General features: G+C 38.0%; 1 protein-coding gene across 2 annotated transcripts in view; it reads right to left on the minus strand.

Annotated features, from left to right (window-relative positions):
* Window positions 1-20,754, minus strand: part of ATP6V1H (ATPase H+ transporting V1 subunit H) — a 138,256-nt gene that overhangs the window by 99,805 nt on the left and 17,697 nt on the right. For both annotated transcript variants that reach the window (XM_035011152.1, XM_035011151.1), the window contains exons 5-7: window positions 11,932-12,045; window positions 9,095-9,199; window positions 5,729-5,782 (exon numbers count right to left, since the gene is read on the minus strand). In XM_035011152.1, coding sequence (XP_034867043.1) covers window positions 5,729-5,782; window positions 9,095-9,199; window positions 11,932-12,045 — 273 coding nt within the window. The remainder of the gene's footprint in view (window positions 1-5,728; window positions 5,783-9,094; window positions 9,200-11,931; window positions 12,046-20,754) is intronic.

The following is a 20,754-nucleotide window of genomic DNA, read 5'->3' on the forward strand; positions in this document are numbered from 1 at the left end:
GGTTTAAGTACAAACTAAATGAGAAAGAGCAAAAATAATATTCACTAAAATTTTGGAATCGTGCGCACTTGAAATAACATGTCTGCATTGCAGTAAAAAGCACCGCTCCCCCAGACAGTAAAAATGCACAGTACAGTGGAATTGGTGAAGCACCAAGTCAAACTTTTCAAACACATAAGTGACTAAAAAAATAGATTCCAGAAGCCAGTTTTACATGAAATGGAGGACTGCTGATTTGAATAGACCCCAAAGTATTTGTTTCATGACAATTATATGAATCTTTTCTTGTAGAACTAAAAAGTGAGTGTATGCATATATGTATGTCATTTTTAATTCTATAACAGACATTCGCTTTAAAAAATAACACAAGACATAAAAAATAACACAAGACAAATTTAAGTGTCAGTAAGGACTGAAACAACTGGAATTCTCACATTTTGTTGAGGGACACATAAATTGATTTAGAACACTGATTTGCAGTATCTACTAAATTTACATATACCTTACAACGCAGCAACTCCATTCTAGAATTAAGTGCTCCAGACGTAAGTGATTACAGTGATCACATCTACAAAAGCCAGGTACAAGAATGCTCATAGCAAGCTTATTCACAATAGCCAAAAACTAGAAGTAACCCAAAATATCCATTAATAAGATAATAGAAAATATTCGTTCAATGGATTACTACATGGCAATAAAAAGAATGAATTTCTGTTAAATGCAACATGAATGAATCTCACTGGCACAATACTGGCAAGAGAATTCAGACACGTAAGAGTTCATATATATGATTCCACTACAATGGAGCTCAAGAGTAGGCAAAACTAATCACTAGTAACAGATACCATGAAAACAATAAACTTGCTGAGAGTTTAGCCAAAGGAAGGTATTGAGCAGGAGGACACAGGATATATAAATTTATTTAGCTGAACATTTAAAATCTGTGCATTTTACTTTGTGTGGGTTAAGACATAATAAAAAAAGAAAAAAAAAACACTATACAGTGGCTAATGAACATAAAAAATTAAACTAAATTAAAAAAATTAAAAAAACAATAAAGAAAAGAAAAAGAAAAAAGACAAAGGAAGGAAGGGAAAAGAGGAGAGGCTCTGCCTATCAGGAGTTTTGCCAAATTATCTTTGGCAAATCAATTAAAATCTTCAACTGTTCTATCATCAATAAAGGGAAATACCAGCCCTAACAAATTAAAGGGAAAAAACCTCCTCAAATCTGAACTCAAATCAGTTCTACAAAGCACAAAACAACCATAAGGTGTATTACCTCATATGCAGGAACTAAAATATATATAAGCTCAAGAATTCTCTTGAAGTTTGGCTTACTCAAAGAGATCGTCTAGTCAATACTCATAAAATACCAAGATTAAATTAATGCCTAAATTAAGATAATTTAGTCTTAGACTTTTACCAAAAAAACCCGTAATTTCATTATTAATTTACAAATTTCTAACTCTTCTTAAAGCATTGCTTTCAACCTAATTGGCTCAGTCATGTAATGAGATTCTTTACTATATAGAAAAATTGTGAACTTGAGAAAATATTATTTACTTTATAAATTATTGCTTTATATACAACTTCCAAGAACACATCTAATGTACCATATTAGATTACTTATTATTATTATTATCAGTGCTATGCTTTGACAATGATTTGTAAAAGAAAATCTTATACTGAAATACCTTATCACTTTACTTTCTTTTGTATTGCCAGAATATACTTCCAGACAGTCCTTCCAAAAATCTGATCAGAAAAACAAAACTCACAGATTCTTATCTTCCCTCCTTAATGTTCATTCCGTGCATGTATTTTAATGATCCCCAATGTTTAAAATGTATTAATTTTGTGGCAAGAAGATAAAAGGCAATTAAATAATGAAAATCCTCCAAGAATTGCTTTAAGTAAGTAACAATACTCTTGAAACTTACACAGTCACATAACTGATTGTGAATTCCTTTGAGTCCTCACAGACTTCACAGTTCACCAGCCAGAGAAGACTACAGTTAAATAACAGGCCTGAACTGTATGAATTCCTGACACAGCCACTTATTTCTGCTACTTGGGCAGCACTTTTGGGTGCACTTAACAACCAAGTGGAAAAGAATTAAATCATTAAAATACTCTACCTCTTCTTTTTTTTTCTACCTCTTCTGGAAGACTGAAAAGTGCCACATCAGCACAGCATTAAATTAAAAACAAAGCCAAAACAGTAAAACTATCTTCATATTAACAAGGATATTAGAACTGCCACAGAAAACAATTTAAGTTTCATTTCTCTCATTCTAAAATGCTGTTACTATGTGCTAAAACATGCATGAATCTTAAAAACATTATGCTAAGTGAAAGAAGCCAGTTATAGACAACTAGCCACATGCTATGTGCTTTATTTTTATGAAATGGCCAGAAGAGACAGAAAGAGAGACAGTAGATAAATGGTTGCCAGAGGTTGGGAGTGGGGAGTAGGAATGAGGAAGGACTGTTAATGTGTACAGGGTTTTCTTTCTGAGGTGTTAAAAATGTTATAAAACTAGATGTGGTAATGGCTGTACAACTCTGTAAATATACTAAAACCTACTGAACTGCAAATGGATGGATTTTATGGTGTGTGACATATATTTTGATTTTAAAAAACTTAAAAATTTTAAAAACTAAATAAAATTGAAAATTTATTTCCTCACTTGCATTTACCACCTTTCCAAGTCCTTAATAGCCACAAGGGGCTACCATAATGGACAGTTCCAACATCATGGGAAGTTCTGATGGACAGAACTGCTCCAGAACATTAAAAGACAAGATGAAATAATAAGGAGAACCCAGCAACTTCATCAAGTTACTTACTATCAATGAAACAATGTTTATCTTGCAGTAACTAATGCCAAACTGGATCAGCAACAAAATAGCCAGAGATCAAGACATAGTCAGATGGGGAGTCACCTTGCTCCCTCCTATACAAGTATAAGTGAAGCTGGACAGAAGAAAAAGAAAACAAACAAACAAGAAATTCCCAGATTCTTTCTAAATCCTGCAAAGCCTGTGAGAGATCACAGTATTCACCTTTTTATCAGGGCATCAGCACTAATCAATGTCCACAGCTGTGCAGCTTCCTCAGAACAGAAGACTTGAGTACTCACATTCGAGACCCAGTAAAGAACTGAACAGTTTATGGTAAGTGCATTAGATTTGGTGTCATGTATTATTTTCATCTTCAGGCAAAGACAACAGAATGCATGTTAAGGAAAGTCTACTTATGTAAGGACATTTAAATAAAAATGTTTGTAATGATCCACTCATAACTTACAATGATGCTTCTGTGACCATTTTAAAGACTGTTGAATCATTCTTAATTCACATTTTGCGGTATAAAACTTGTGTGTTTTCTACTGACATCAAGCGGCAATATTGTGTAATGCAATTTCCCAAACTGCTTTTCCATGCTCTGGGAAAACCTAAAGGGACTTTAAGATGTAATACCAATATCTGTACAAGGCTGAGCAGGCTCTGCGACTTGGGGAATGCCTAAAGACCCAACTGCAGGGACACCTGGGTGGCTCAGTCGTTAAGCGTCTGCCTTCGGCTCAGGTCATGATCCCGGAGTCCTGGGATCGAGCCCCGCATCGGGCTCCCTGCTCAGTGGGAAGCCTGCTTCTCTCTCTCTCACTCCCCCTGCTTGTGTTCCCTCTCTCACTTTGTCTCTCTCTGTCAAATAAATAAAATCTTTAAAAAAAAAAAAAAGACCCAACTGCATTAAGTTGCCTCAAAAGGAATTCTCTTGGCAAGCAATTCCTTTCTTTGGGGTTTTTGCCACTCATTACCTGAATGACTTTAGGCAAACTGGTGTTGCAATTCTGTGCAGCCTCACTGCTCACATCTATACAATGTGGCTTACAGTAAGTAAGACCTAAGTCAAAGAGGGAGTGTGAATATTCAAGGAGATGTAAATGTAAACTGAAGAAAGAAGTGCTGGGCACATAGTAAGAGCTCAATAAGTATTAGTTACCAATTCAGATTCCCCTCTTAAATCATATCAGAGAAGCTACCACCTTATGCTCAACTTATTAAAGTCTGCATTCCAAGTTGATAGCCAGTAGAAAAAGTAAGAACCTTCAGGAAGAGACAGCAAGTATGTTTAAGTTTGAAGGGTATGAGAGGGAAGGTCAAAAATCAAAGGCCATCTTTTCCTTACTCACAATTACCTCTGATGCTAATTCTGTTTGGGAGGTATGTGTAGGAGTCTACCAAGTAAACCACTCTGACTAATGTACTGCCAATTCAATTAGTTAGTTTTGTTTTTCCAATACACTGAACAGAAAAGAACAAGATAAGAACGTCATGTCACCAGAGCTTGCAACTCATTATGTAAGCTTTATTAACTTACAAACACATTAACAATCACTCAAATAAGTTTATAAGATATATAATTCTGAAAATACCTTTTTAAAAATTTATCAATAAGTCTAATACATGAATTAAATAATTTTTCAAAATTTCAAACCCGTAAAAATTCAAGTCACAAAAATAAAGATTCTCAACTTAAACACGTGCTTATGACTGAATATCTAGACTTCCAACCTATCACCGCCTTACCCCACTCTGACCCCAAGATCGCTCTTCTAGTTCTGCACCTTGTTCTGGTTCCTCTTCGGAAGGTTAATAGCCATATTCTGACCTAACACACTATTTGTCAAATCCTTCAACCCCTGCCCCAAAAGAAGCCTTGCTCTTGGCTGTGAAAATGGGTGCTGCTGCCATCTACAGTCTCAGAGCACACAAACAGATATATTCCAAGCTGATTATGGAAGTACTGGTAATTAATACGGATATTACATGACTCCTACACAGCTTCATTTAGGTCTACTACTGGCAGGTGGTAGACACTGCCCTCTGAAGATGCCTTCCAGTTTCCCAGAGATATTTCCCACTAATGAAGATAGATGCACCTCACCTACATTTCTAACTTTCTTTTTCCCTATCTTATTCTCAATTGGCTCTAATCATACCAACCCTTACTTGTCCAATTTTAGTATATGTGCTGCCGAAGCGAGCACGCCAACCCTTTCTTGTCCAAACTTACTGCCAGTTCTTGAAGTATTCAGAATATAACAAAGATAAACTGTTCCCAAATGGGGAAGATAAGTCCAACCAAGAAGGGAACTTGGGGAGACGTGATTAATTTTAACCTTTACCCTTCTGGCTCTAAAAAATGTGGGGAGAGTATGGCCAAAAAAAAACGGGCAGGTGGAGGTTCTGGCCAGCATACAGCCCCACGTAAAGCCTTGAGCAACACAATGCAAGTAATGAGTTTTAATGCCATCAGGTACCTGAACTGTTTTCAACTCCTTGACACACTATTCACGTATCTGTTAAACAGGTCTTGCATAGGTTATCATATAACTGAAGCCTGAAAGAGAGTAACTTCGTGATTATTCACTCCAGCTGTACATCTGAATTCAGACTCTTGCCTTGATTCTCAGGTCTAAGATAAAGGACCTGAAAAGAAGAGCAACAGGGAAGAGCAAGTCTCCTATCTACCAATAGACCATAAATATTTATATATACATAAATATATAGTTTTTACAATGCTATTTAACCTAACTGAAGATTAATATGGATTTACATTTGGGGAACTAGTAAACATCTTTAAAATTTTAAATGACTCAAAATAAATTATATTCATGGTGTTAGGAGGCCAGTGAATTAAGAAGGAATATACTTACATCACTTGAAGAGACTGTTCCTGTTTCAACAGCGACACCGCTACCACGCAGTTTCTATTACAAAATAAATAACTTATTACTTAGTTTTGTTTTTAATTTTTATCCTAATTTATCAGCTAATGAAAGGGAGCTAAGCCAATTTTATAAATTTTTTTCCTAATCCTACTTAATGGAGTATCATCAACTAATAAAAAGCATGGGGATGACACAAAATATTCTAAATATTACACTTTTTCAGATAACTTAATTAAAAATGGAACAATAATAAACTGAATACTAAGCTCCAGCTAAATTTCATAAATGATGCTGGTGCAAATCTCCAAGTCTCAGAATTTACTTACTGAATTGTTTTTCAAGTAAGATGACTATCTTAAGCTGAACTATCTACATTATATTCTGTGGCAAAGCTTTCAAAATAGGTGCCTAGTAATGGGAAGATTCTACACAGAACTTAAAATTAGATTATTGACAGCAATGCTAGCAAGTTATAATGACAATCAGAATTTCACATGTTATATAATGTCTAAATGACATAGAAATGACTAAAAAAAGTTAAGGTAGAAAGTCAAAGGTTGAATGTGCAAGAGAAAAGTAGTAATGAATTTCTGAAAGGAAATTTTTATTTCATTTTATTCAAACTAATTTTTTTTATTATCTACTAAGTGCCAGGCATGAGGCCCCCCGCAACCCATATACAGTGCTTAAACTACCAAAAAGGAAAAAGCTCCTAAATGTCACTTATATAAAGTCAACAAAATATCCAAACTTGCAACTAATTTGGACTTCTGAAAGTTTATTTCTATTAAAATTATGAAGTTGTGGTCCTTTTATGAGGGAGAAAACACTAACAATAGAGAAAGAGAACTTCCAGATACAGCACCATCACATGACATTTAAGCAAAGTAGCAAAGAAAATCCCAAATAATCCTATGTTTCATTCTTTAAACAAGAAGTCTATAATTTGATCCTGAGAGAAAGCTTTGCAAGAAGTGTCTGCCCACAGCAAGAGAGACAGTGCAGTTCAGAACCTAGCAGAAGCAGAGACCAGACTCTGAGGAGCAAAGCCAGAAGGGGCCTGGGCACCCTGAAGAGTCACTTTGTAGCAGGACTTACAAAGCAGAAACACCGTTATCATAACTACAGAAAGCCAAAGACTTTGTGATAAAAAGAACACACCAGAAAGATAAAGAAAAGGTCTTTTAAAGCATTTATCTAATACCAAGGAGCTCAGTTCTAATGAAAATTGTTCTAGACACTGAATATTTTGCTTCCACTAGTGATGATAAAGATATTTCCCCCAATTCTTGGACACAGTTATAACCACAGTTAATCATTTCAAAAGTAACAAATCATCTGCAAGGCACAATACAAATGTTATTCTTGTGAGAAAACAACCCAAAATGTTAGTGGCAAACTACAGTATATATTCTATCCTACCAATTTTCATTTTATGAATCTAGTTACGATAGAGTCTCACTACCATTACCATAAAGCTAATGCTAAAGCAAACTGAAGTTTGTTCAAAGGAAGAACTAATTTCAAAAAAGAAAAAAGAAAAGGAGGGGTGAGGGGAAGGTTAAGCATTCTGATCCTAAATGATACACACCTAGAAATTTAAAATCTCATCTTCATACACCTATTTTTCATGTTCTAAATATTATGTTTTTTAAATACCTCACAATTTCTGTAAAATCTGCAAATTTGTGGCTCTAGTAAAAATACTTTTAAAAACTAAGCCAGGGGCGCCTGGGTGTCTCAGTCAGTTACGCGTCCAACTCTTGGTTTCAGCTCAGGTTGTGGGATCGAACCCCGTGTTGGGCTCCACGCTCAAAAGAGAGTCTGCTTCTCCTCTCCTTCTCCCTCTCCCTCTGCCGCTCCCCCTGCTCGCAAGTTCTCTCTTTCTCTTTCTCTAAAATAAATAAATCTTAAAAAAAAAAAAAAACTAAGCCAAACAGATATATAAAAATTTATGCTACTGATATAAAAAACACTTAATTATGTTCAATACACTCCAAAATATCCCTATCCAAATATAAAAGACAATGAGACTTCCCCAAAAAGGCAAGCAATGGTAAGACAAAAAGTAAACCCAAGTAAATGTCATGGTGTCTCTCTTATGCCTCAAATTAAAATCTATTAAAATGTCACTGAAATCTGAATTACAACTTTCTAAAAATTTATTTCAAATAGACATTTATTTGTAATCTAACACTGACAACACACTAACTACCAATATTATTTTACTGGTCCCATTCCTCATGTAAGCCATCCCCACACCAAAGTCTCATTCTCTTCTACCCTTTCTTCCCCAGACTACTCCTTCCCCACCCACCTTCATTTCACTCCTTTCCTAAGGATCATTCCCAGTCTCCCCCTTACCACTAATATTAGTCACTGGAAGCCGAAAGGAAAGAACCACTGAGCCACCGTAAGTGTCCTATCTTTTGCCTGTTCTAGAGAACCATGAAGACAAAAACAGAAAACCTGTCATTTTCCCCATCATTTAACCAGCAAGCTATTTCCTTCATGAAGTAGAGCTAGAGAGGTCTGAAAGCAACCAAGATGACCATTAAGCTGCCTTCACTAACCCTAGGCCCAAATGTTCTATCCCACAGTGACACAGTAAATCCTGGGAAGGTGCCATTGTGCAATGGTTACCTTGCAGCTGGGCCCAGCAGCTCCAGGCCTACCCGGGGGCACCCGGAAGCCTTGTATGGACTCTTGAGCAAGACCAGAATAACTGGATTGACCAATGATCTGTAATGTGCTGTCTGTAGTTTAAAACTCCCCTGGTAGCACCCAGAGCCAGTTTGTTTATTGGTGTAATGAGTCAGACAGCTTGGCCTCGTTCTGTGACCAGAAGGACATAAACGATCCTGCTAGAAACTTACGAAGAGCTCTCCCCAAACCCAAAACTTCCTGCACAAATCTTGGAGAATCAAGGTCCCCAAGGCATGGGAGCTGCAGTTGAAGTCTCTCAGCCTGAAGCTTGCCTGCACTCTGTCTCCTGCTATACCGTTCCTTTTCCCTTCTTACAAGCCTTACATGAGTATGCTGTCTGGAATCGTGCAACTCCTCTCAGTTCTCCCACCTGTGTGATCTTGGTAGCCACCCAGAAGGAAGAGACTCCCTGCCCACTAAAAAGCATGAATGGAAAATCCCAAGTGGCAAAGACAGAAAGGTTTGAGTTGAAGCTAGTCAAAGAAAGAAAAAGTAAAGCATACTACCATACCTAAGAGTAGTTTGACTTCCTTATCAAGCTCAAAGTGGCATTATTTTAATGTAACTTTTTTTGTAATTTCACTAATAGGTTAATATGGGTGTCACATTCCTTTCAAAGATACTAAAAAAAAAAGTGTCTTTTACCTGTGAACTCAGCTGAGTTTTTATCCAATTGAAATAGTAATTTAAGTCACTGCCTTCCATTAGTTCTTTCCCCCAAGCTGCTAACTTCGCAATAATTCTTGCTGCCTGAAAAAAAAAATGTATTTGAATATTATGTTGATTCTAAAATCACATCATATACCTTAAAAAGCAGGACTCACAACCACTTTGCTGTGATTTTTTTCAATCCTCAACTCCTCCAAAATAAGTTTGTATTATTTCATTTTTTAAAATACATCTTGCAATATAGTCAAAATGTATTTTTAAAAAGCTCCTTTCAGGGACGCCTGGGTGGCTCAGTCGGTTAAGCGTCTGCCTTCGGCTCAGGTCATGATCCCAGGGTCCTGGGATCGAGTCCCGCATCGGGCTCCCTGCTCCGCGGGGAGCCTGCTTCTCCCTCTGCCTCTGTCTCTCTCTCTCTCTCTGTCTCTCATGAATAAATAAATAAAATCTTTAAAAAAAAAAAAGCTCCTTTCAGGGGCGCCTGGGTGGCTCAGTTGGTTAAGCCACTGCCTTCGGCTCAGGTCATGCATGATCCTGGAATCCCAGGATCGAGTCCCGCATCGGGCTCCCTGCTCGGCAGGGAGCCTGCTTCTGCCTCTGACCCTCCCCCCTCTCATGTGCTCTCTCTCTCTCATTCTCTCTGTCTCAAATAAATAAATAAAATCTTTAAAAAAAAAAAAAAAAAGCTCCTTTCAGGTGAAACAAAATTAGTTATATTTTAAGAATTTCATGACATTCCTTATATTATTCTGAGTTCCAAAAGTAAGATTGGGATTCATTATAAGGCCAGCAAAAATCAAAAGAATCTTTTTTTTGGAGACAATAATAAGTATTTTTAATGAATTTGTAGATGTTGATATTCAAAAATCTGCAGACTTCCATCAAATTGCTTGCCAGAGTTCAGAGCAATGTCTACAACAAATTGCCAGCTGTGGCCTTCATTCATTCCAAATCCCCGTGAGTCCTCACGCTTAAAAATCCCTATCTTAGTGGGGCGCCTGGGTGGCTCAGTTGTTAGGCATCTGCCTTCGGCTCAGGTCATGATCCCAGAGTCCTGGAATCGAGCCCCACATCGGGCTCCCTGCTCAGCAGGAGGCCTGCTTCTCCCTCTCCCACTCCCCCTGCTTGTGTTCCCTTTCGCACTGTGTCTCTCTCTGTCAAATAAATAAATAAAATCTTATTTAAAAATGTTAAAAAAAATCTCTATCTTAGTATAAAATACATCCTGCATATTAAATAGCCATCTCTCCTCGCTATAAACCGTTTCTCCTCATCTAAAGATTTCTCAGGTTTCTTTAAGCTATAAAACCATGAATTCTTTATTAAATAGGCAGTATAAGAATACATATAACAAATCATCATGTACATTTTAAATACCTTACAATGTGTCAATTATACCTCAATAAACCTGGGAAATACATACACACACACACACAAAAATACAGGCAGTATAAAACACTAACTTCTCCACACACAAACCCAATTTAATATTCTTCCAGTACTTTCTGAAAGAAAGTCACCATCAAAATTAGGAAGTCATTTAAGCCATGTATCCAGACAATAAAAACAAGTCTCTACAATTTAAAAAGAAGAAAATGTATTATTGTTTTTTTTTTTTTTTAAAGATTTTATTTATTTATTTGACAGAGAGAGACACAGCGAGAGAGGGAACACAAGCAGGGGGAGTGGGAGAGGGAGAAGCAGGCTCCCCGCAGAGCAGGGAGCCCGATGCGGGACTCGATCCCAGGACCCCGGGATCATGACCCGAGCTGAAGGCAGTCGCTTAACCGACTGAGCCACCCAGGCGCCCGTATTATTGGTTTTTTAAAAAGTATTCTTTAAAATATAGTTTATTTCAGGGGCGCCTGGGTGGCTCAGTCATTGGGCATCTGCCTTCGGCTCAGGTCGTGATCCCAGGGTCCTGGGATTGAGCCCCACATCAGGCTCCCTGCTCAGCGGGAAGCCTGCTTCTCCCTCTCCCACTCCCTCTGCTTGTGTTCCCTCTCTCAGTGTGTCTCTCTCTGTCAAATAAATAAATAAAAAATCTTTAAAAAAAAATAAAATAAAATATAGTTTATTTCATGAGTCCTCCTTGATTTCTCTTAAGATTTTATAATATGTACAATATATGAATAAACTCATACATAAATGAATATAGATATATATGGAGAGAAAGAAAGAAGACATGCTCAAAAAAAAAAAAAAAAAAAACTACTAACAGTAGTTCTTGATTTGAAAAGTTGAAAGACATCTACTGAAATGAATAGTCTCAGGAGCTCCCCACTGCAGCCCACTCCATGCTGGGAATAGAAAAGGCTTGTACAAAGATTTATTCTCTCAACTCTCCTCTCATACCTTCTCTATACTCCATAAAAGACTGTTCAGTGTTAAGGCTTCCAAAGATAGCCTTTCAGGGTAAGTTTAAAATAGGAGTGTGTTTAAGACATTAAAAAACAAGTGATTACTAAAATAAAATAAAAATTAAGCACCACAGCTACTTCTAAATAAAATTTAATTTCTGTAGTAAAATGTGGTTAATCCTGTCACAGACAATCTAAAGCTCTTTTGGAATGCAATCTAGCAAAGGCTTTTATGCTAATGAACTCAACAAATACTCTACAAAACTTTAACTGTATCAAAGCAACTCCATCTCCTTTGTCTTCCCAATATCCCCACATTACTAACCATTAATAAGGAAAATTGGAAATTTTAACATCACAGCCTTTGCTCCTCTGGGAACTGGAAGGTTACTAAATCATAAATAGCCCAAGTGTGTTTCTTCCCCAAATCAGAAATTTGATCAATTCAAAATTTACCATATGAACAGTAAAGAGATCCTGGCGATTCAACATTGGTAGAAAGTAGGACCAGGCAGTGTTCTTGCTGCGTTTAGCATAGTCAAAGAAAATGCTAACCCGCTGGTGATTTTCCTAAAAAAGAAAAGAAATTATATCACTGCTTTTTACTACTGTGTACTGCTTCTCAACCTTTATTCTGTGTCCCATCAGTCAGTGTGTTTTCTTCCTCCAGTTGTTATTATGGGTCAGGGGTGGTAAGGGGGGCAGGCATAGATACTTTAAAAATAAAATCACTTTTGGGAGGTGCCTAGGTGGCTCAGTCAGTAAAGCGGTTAAACACCCGACTCTTGATTTCGGCTCAGGTCATGATCTCAGGGTTGTGAGACTGAGCCCTGCATTGGGCTCCACACTCAGTGGGGAGTCTGCTTGAGATTCTCTCTCCCTCTCCCTTTGCCCCTCTCCCCTCCCCCAGCACACACACATGCACAGGAGCATGCTCTCTCTCAAATAAATAAATAAATAAATATTTAAAAATGTAAAATAAAATCACCTTTAATTATTATGATTAGCTTTATGAGCCAAGCTAGCAGATCCCAACCCTGCAGGGAGTAGCAATCTGTTACATTTCATCTGAGCCTGCACCTCTGACCTGCCCTTCCCAATGTTTTTTCCACACAAAATCAGGTTACTCCTAGAATATTGTGACAGAAAAATCAGGGCAGAAAAAGATAGCAAAAAACAGCATATAACAGTAGCAGAAAGACACAGGATTTGAGGAACAATTCTTAGCTCAAAACATGCATACTCTACCTCTCACCTAAATTTTACCTGCATTTCACTGGCTCAAAATACACTTTCTGATTAATTAAATGAGTATAATTCTAAGTAGCAGTACTTGGTAAAACACAAAAAAAACATAAACAATAATTTTCAGATCAACATTTAATTCTTTTTAAATATATTGTTTTTAATCTTGGTCTTTGCTAACAGTTACCTATTTGAGGAAGAGACTAACATCTCCTTAAGTAATGAATCATTATAGTTCAGAATAACAACTGCAAGTTATGATGATTTTATCAAAGGACTCAAAATTTGGATAAGTCATCATTTACTCCATTGGTGGGTTATTTCCCAAGTTAAAACTGTAATTATCATTGCACATAAATGAACAAAGTACACTAAATACAGAAAGAACAGAAAATATTTTTACATTTTATGTAAGTTTAAAATTCATCTTCCTTGGGGTGCCTGGGTGGCTCAGTCAGTTAAGTCTCTGACTCTTTATTTCGGAACAAAGTACACTAAATACAGAAAGAACAGAAAATATTTTCACATTTTACATAAGTTTAAAATTCATCTTCCTTGGAGTGCCTGAGTGGCTCAGTCAGTTAAGTCTCTGACTCTTTATTTTGGCTCAGGTCATGATTTCAGGGTCATGAGATCCAGCCCCACATGGGGCTCCCCGCTCAGCAGGGTGTCTGCTTGAGATTCTCTCTCTCCCTCTCCCTCTGCCCCTTCCCCCGCTCTCTCTTGCTCACTCTCTCATTCTCAAATAACTAAATAAAATCTTAAAAAAAAAAAAAATTCATCTTCCTTGACTAGTCCTTTGTGGTTTCAATTCCTGCTTAAAAACGTATCTTCCAGAGGAGGAATTAAGATGGTGGAGTAGCAGGGGGACCCTGAGCTAGCCTCATAGCTCAAACACAGCTGGGTCAACCAAATCATTTTGATCTGAGGATTAAGAAAACAATCTGCACAACTGAAGGGACAGAACGTGACAGATGCGAAGTTCAGAGACATGAATGGGGGAAAGAAAAGCCACGGTGCCCTGAAGGGGAGGGAGCCCTTTTAGTGGAGGCAAGTCAGGGAGAAGGAGAGAGCAGGGGAGAGAGCACTGTGCAGGGTTCACACAAGATGCTTCAGTGTGGGGATCCCCTGGGTTGCACCAGGAGAGAACACTCCCCTTCCTGGAGTACACTTGGAAAGGGGAATGCATTGCCTCTCCAAGGAGAAAAGGCCCACCGGGCACCACTCAGCAGTCGTTCAATAGCCAGGGACAGACGTGTACACAGAGGACAGATAACCTGGTCTGCAGCTTTTCCTGGTGCACAACAGACTCCAGCCATCTTGCATAAGCCATGTAACTGCTTTTCTGGGACAGAACGGAACAAGGCACCAGGAGGCTCTCCACCGGGGGGAAGGCAGAGGGTCCGAGCCCTACCCAGCCCTTTAAGATTTGGAGTTTTGAATCCCAGCCCCTTGCCAGAGATAAAACACAGGAGAACTGTGATGCCAGGAAGGCAGGGGTCTGATGAAAGCCTGGGACACAAGAGGGGGGATTGTTCACTATACTGTGAGGACTTCCTGAACAATGGTAGCTGCGAGTACCCCTTTTGGGGGACAAGAGGGCAGGGTAGCACCATCTTCCACGTGTACACATATATACACACAAACACACACACAAACACACACAGGCACACACCGCCCACCAGCACCATAGGACTTCAGAGAGAAACACAGTGCCTCCAGTGGAGGCTTGAGTCCCCTACACCAAACCCCACCTCCCTGCGCCCACCAAAGGCATCCTTACAAGGGCAAGTCTGACTATGAGCCGGCCCAGCAGGCCTCTCCCTCAGAAGACCAACACAGGCCTCCGTGTGTGCCAAGTCTACCAATCAGAGTGCTCCAAAGCATCAGCTTCAGTTCTGGTGGAAATAGGATGAGGCTTTCTTTTTTATTATTATTAATTTTTACTTATTTTACTTCTTTTTTTTCTTTTTTCTTTGATATCAGGTTTAGTTTTTTTTCATTTGTTGGTTTCTTTCCTTCTCATTTTTTGGATCAGGCTTCTTTTTTTTTCTTTTTCTTTTCTTTTTTCCTTCTTTCGTTCTTATTCTTTGGAATCAGGCTTATAGTTTTTATTGTCTGTTTTTTTGTTCCTTTTCCTTTTCTCTTTTCTTGGATCAGGATCCCTTTTTTTTTTTAATCAGGCTTATCTTAACAAACAAATCAAAGCACACACAGTTAAAGGTCCAAACACTCCCCAAGCAAGGAGGAACTCTACAGAGTACCAACCTGTGGTACAGAGCTGCCAAAACACAACAGCAGAGTACACACAGAATATACCAGAATCACCTCCTGAAGTGCCAGGCCCTAGGCAGTGTATGACCCCTTTTTAATATAGTATTATTCTCAGGAGCAGGAAACATAACAAGCTTTCATAATATGCAAAAGACAGAAACCTAGACATAATGACAAGATGGAGGAATTCTCCCTAGAAGAAAGATCAGGAAGAAATAACAGCCAGGGATTTGCTCAAAACAGATATAAGCAATATACCCGAACAAGAATTTAGAACAACAGTCATAAGGATACTAAGAGGGTTTGAAAGAAGCACAGAAAACACCAGAGAAACCCTGGCTGCAGAGATAAAAGACCTAAAAACAAGTAGGCAGAAATAAAAAATGCTAGAACTGAGATGCAAAACCAACTGGATGTAATCACAATGAGGATGGAAGAAGCAGAGGATCGAACAGGTAATACAGAAGATAAAATTACAGAAAATAATGAAACTGAAAAGAAGAGGGAAAGAAAACTATTAGATCACAAATACAGACTTAGGAAACTCAGAGATTCCTCAAAGCACAATAATATCTGTATCACAGGAGTCCCAGAAGAAGAGCAGGAAAAAGGGACAAAGGTTTATTTGAACAAATTATGGCTGAGAACTTCCCTAATCTGGGGAAGGAAACAGGCATGCAAGTCCAAGAGGCACAGAGAACTCCCCTCAAAATCAACAAAAACAGGTCAACACCAAGACATATCATAGTGAAACTTGCAAAATACAAAGATAAAGAGAGAATTCTGAAAGCAGTTAGGGACAAAAGGTCCTTAACCTACAAGGTTAGACACACAAGGTTAGCAGAGACCTATCTACAGAAATCTGGCAGGCCAGAAAGCAGTGGCATGATATATTCAATGTACTAAATGGGAAAAGTATGCAGCCAAGAATATTTTATCCAGCAAGGTTGTCATTCAGAATAGGAGAGATAAAGAGTTTCCAAGACAAGCAAAAACTAAGGAGTTCATGAACACTAAACCGGCTCTGCAAGAAATATTAAAGGGGGCCCTTTGAGTGAGCAAGAGAGACCAAAAGCAACAAAGACTAGAAAGGAACAGAGACAATCCACAGGAATAGCAACTTTACAGGTGGCACTAAATTCATATCTATCAATAGCTACTCTGAATGTAAACTGACTCAATGCTCCAATCAAAAGACACACAGTGGGGCGCCTCGGTGGCTCAGTTGGTTAAGCAACTGCCTTCGGCTCAGGTCAAGATCCTGGAGTCCCTGGATCGAGTCCTGCATCGGGCTCCCTGCTCGGCAGGGAGTCTGCTTCTCCCTCTGACCCTAACCCCTCTCATGTGCTCTCTCTCATTCTCTCTCTCACAAATAAATAAATAAAATCCTTAAAAAAAAAAAAAAAAAAGACACACAGGGTATCAGAATGGATAAAAAAAAAAGACCCATCGAAATGCTGCTTACAAGAGACTCATTTTAGACCCAAAGACACCTCTAGGTGAAAGTGAGAGGGTGAAGAACAATCTATCATGCTAATGGACATCAAGAGAAAGCTGGGCTAGCCATACTTGTAACAAACTAGATTTTAAATCAAAGACTATACCAAGAGATGAAGAAGAGCACTATATCATAATAAAGGGTTCTATCCATCAAGATCTAACAACTGTAAATATTTCTGCCCCCAACTTGGGAGCAGCCAAGTATATAAATCAATTAATAACAAACATAAACTCATTGATAACAATGTAATAATAGTAGGGGACTTTAACACCACTCACAGCAATGGACAGATCATCTAAGCAGAAAATCAACAAGGAATCAATGGCTTTCAATGACACACTGGACCAGATAGACTTAACAGATATATTCAGGGCATTTCATTCTAAAGCAGCAGAATACATACCTCTTGAGTGCACATGGAACATTCTCCAGGACAGATTACATACTGGGTCTCATATCAGGCCTCAACAAGTACAAAAAGAATGAGATCAAAAAAAAAGACTGAGATCATCCCATGCATATTTTCAGACCACAACACTGTGAAACTTGAAGTCAACCACAAGAAAAAATTTAGAAAGAGTACAAATACATGGAGGTTAAAGAATAACCTACTAAAGAATGAATGGGTTAGCCAGAAAATTAAAGAAGAAATTAAAAAAAAAAAAAAACACATGGAAGCAAATGAAAATGAAAACACAACAGTCCAAAACCTTTGGGACGCAGCAAAGGCAGTCCTAAGAGGAAAGTATATAGCAATATAGGCCTTCCTCAAGAAGCAAGAAAAGTCTCAAATATACAACCTAACCTTACACCTAAAGGAGCTGGAAAAAGAACAGGAAATAAAGCCTAAAACCAGCAGACGAAGGGAAATAATTAAGATGAAAGCAGAAATCAATGATATAGAAATCAAAAAAACAGTAGAACAGATCAATGAAACCAGGAGCTGGTTCTTTGAAAAAATTAACAATATTGATAAACCCCTAAGCCAGACTTACCCAAAAGAAAAGAGAAAGGACCCAAATAAATAAAATCACAAATGAGAGAGGAGAGATCACAACCAACAGAACAGAAATGCAAACAATTATAAGAGAATCTTATGAGCAATTATATGCGAACAAATTAGGCAATCTGGAAAAAAATGGATAAATTCCTAGAAACATATAAACTACCAAAACTGAAACAGGAAGAAATAGAAAACTTGAACAGACCCATACCCAACGAAGAAATTGAATCGGTAATCAAAATTCTCCCAAACAACAAGAGTCCAGGACCGTACGGCTTCCCAAGGAAATTCTATCAAACAATTAAAGAAGAATTAATACCTATTCTTCTTAAGCTATTCCAAAAAATAGAAACGGAAGGAAAACTTCCAAACTCCTTCTATGAGGCCATCATTACCTTGATTCCAAAACCAAAGACCCCACTAAGAAAGAGAATTACAGACCAATATCCCTGATGAACATGGATGCAAAAATTCTCAACAAGAGACTAGTTAATTGACTCCAACAGTACATTGAAAGAATTACTCACAAGGATCAAGTGGGATTTATTCCTAGGCTGCAGGGTGGTTCAGTATTTGCAAATCAATCAACGTGATACACCACATTAATAAAAGAAAGGATAAGAACCATATGACACCCTCAATAGATACAGAAAAAGCATCTGACAAACTACAACATCCTTTCTTAAAAACAAACCCTCAAGAAAGTAGAGATAGAAGGAGCATACCTCAACATCATAAAGGCCATATACAAAAGACCCACAGTGAATATCATCCTCAATGGGGAAAATCTGAGAGTTTTCCCCTAAGGTCAGGAACACGACAGGGATGTCCACTCTCATCACTGTTGTTCAACATAGTACTGAAGTCCTAGCCACAGCAATCAGACAACAAAAAGAAATAAAAGGCATCCAAATCAGTGTCACTCTTCACAGACAACCAAAAAGACTCCACCAAAAAACTGATAGAACTGATGCATGATTTCAGCAAAGTTGCAGGATATAAAATCAACATACAGAAATCTGTTACATTTCTATACACCAATAATGAAGCAGAAGAAAGAGAAATCAAGGAATCAATCCCATTTACAATTGCACCAAAAACCATAATATACCTAGAAATAAACCTAACCAAAGAGGTTAAAGATCTGTATGCTGAAAACTATAGGATACTTATGAAAGAAACTGAAGAAGATACAAAGAAATGGAAAAACATTCCATGCTTATGGATTAGAAGAACAAATACCATTAAAATGTCCATACTACCCAAACAATCTACCAATTCAATGCAATCCTGATCAAAATAACACCACCATTTTTCACAGAACTAGAATAACCCTAAAATTTGTGTGGAACCACAGAAGACCCCAAATAGCCAAAGTAATGTTGAAAAATAAAAGCAAAGCAGGAGACATCACAATCCCAGACTTCAAGCTGTATTACAAAGCTGTAACCATCAAGACAGTATGGCACTGGCACAAAAACAGACACATAGATCAATGGAACAGAACAGAGAGCCCAGAAATGGACCCACAACTATATGGTCAACTAATCTTGAAAAAGAGGAAAGAATATCCAATGGAAAAAAGACAGTCTCTTCAATAAATGGTGTTAGGAAAACTGGACAGTGACCTGCAGAAGAATGAGTCTGGACCACTTTCTTACACCATACACAAAAATAAATTCAAAATGGATGAAAGACCTAAATGTGAGACAGGAAACCATCAACATCCTAGAGAAGAAAACAGGCAGAAACCTCTTTGACCTTGGCTGCAGCAACTTCTTACTAGACACGTCTCCAAAGGCAAAGGAAGCAAAAGCAAAAATGAACTATTGGGACCTCGTCAAGATAAAAAACTTCTGCACAGCAAAGGAAACAGTCAACAAAACTAAAAGACAACCTACAGAATGGGAAAAGATATTTGCAAATGACATATCAGTTAAAGGGCCAGTATCCAGCATCTATAAAACTCATCAAAATCAACACCCAAGAAAACAAATAATCCAATTAAGAAATGGACAGACGACATGAACCAGGCATTTCTCCAAAGAAGACATACAAATGGCTAACAGACACATTAAAAAAAAAAAGTGCTCAACATCACTCATCATCAGGGAAACACGAATCAAAACCACAATGAGATACCATCTCACATCTGTCAGAACCGCTAAAATTAACAACTCAGGTAACAACAGATGTTGGTGAGGATGTGGAGAAAGGGGAACCCTTTTGCACTGTTGGTGGGGATACAAACTGGTGCAGCCACTCTGGAAAACAGTATGAAGTTTGCTCAAAAAGTTAAAAATAGAACTACCTTATAACCCAGCAATTGCACTACCAGGTTTTTATCCACAGGATACAAAAATGCTGACTCGAAAGGGCACATGCACCCCAATATTTATAGCAGCGTTAGTAACAATAGCCAAATTATGGAGAGAGCCCAACTGTCTATCAACTGATGAATGGATAAAGAAGATGTGATAAATACATGTAACGGACTATTACTCAGCCATCGAAAAGAATGAAATCTTGCCATTTGCAACAGTGTGGATGGAATTAGATTGTATTATGCTAAGTGAAATACGTCAGAGAAAGACAAATATCACATGACTTCACTCATATGTGGAATTTAAGAAACAAAACAGATGAACTTGGGGAAAGGGAAGGAAAAGTAAGATAAAAAGAGAGAAGGAGACAAACCATAAGAGACTCTTAACTATAGAGAACAAACTGAGGGTTGCTGGCGGGGAGGTGGATAGGGAGATGGGCTAGATGGGTGATGGGCATTAAGGAGGGCACTTGTTGGGATGAGCACTGGATGTTTTATGTATGAGCATATATGTTATATAATGAGTCACTAAGTCCTACTCCTGAAACCAATGCTACACTATATGTTAACTTGAATAAAACAAAGAAACAAACAAAAAAAAAACTTATCTTCCACCCATCACTGTTCAGGTACTCAAGTTACAAACCTTTAAGAGAGTAAGGATAAAAAGCCCTTCTTCTCAAAGGCATTTAACTATTGCTGTTGATATCTGAGCACCAAAAAAATCTCAATCTTCAAAACTATGTACCCAAACCTGAACAGGTGAGAAAAAACAAGCAATTATGTCCAAAACTATTCTATCCAGAAGTGTTAAGAATGAAATGACTGGGGGCGCCTGGGTGGCTCAGTCGGTTAAGCGACTGCCTTCGGCTCAGGTTATGATCCTGGAGTCCCAGGATCGAGTCCCGCATCGGGCTCCCTGCTCAGCAG

The sequence above is a fragment of the Mirounga leonina genome, unplaced genomic scaffold, assembly GCF_011800145.1.
Source record: "Mirounga leonina isolate KUSES-001 unplaced genomic scaffold, KU_Mleo_1.0 Mir_165, whole genome shotgun sequence".
Taxonomy (NCBI): Eukaryota; Metazoa; Chordata; class Mammalia; order Carnivora; family Phocidae; genus Mirounga; species Mirounga leonina.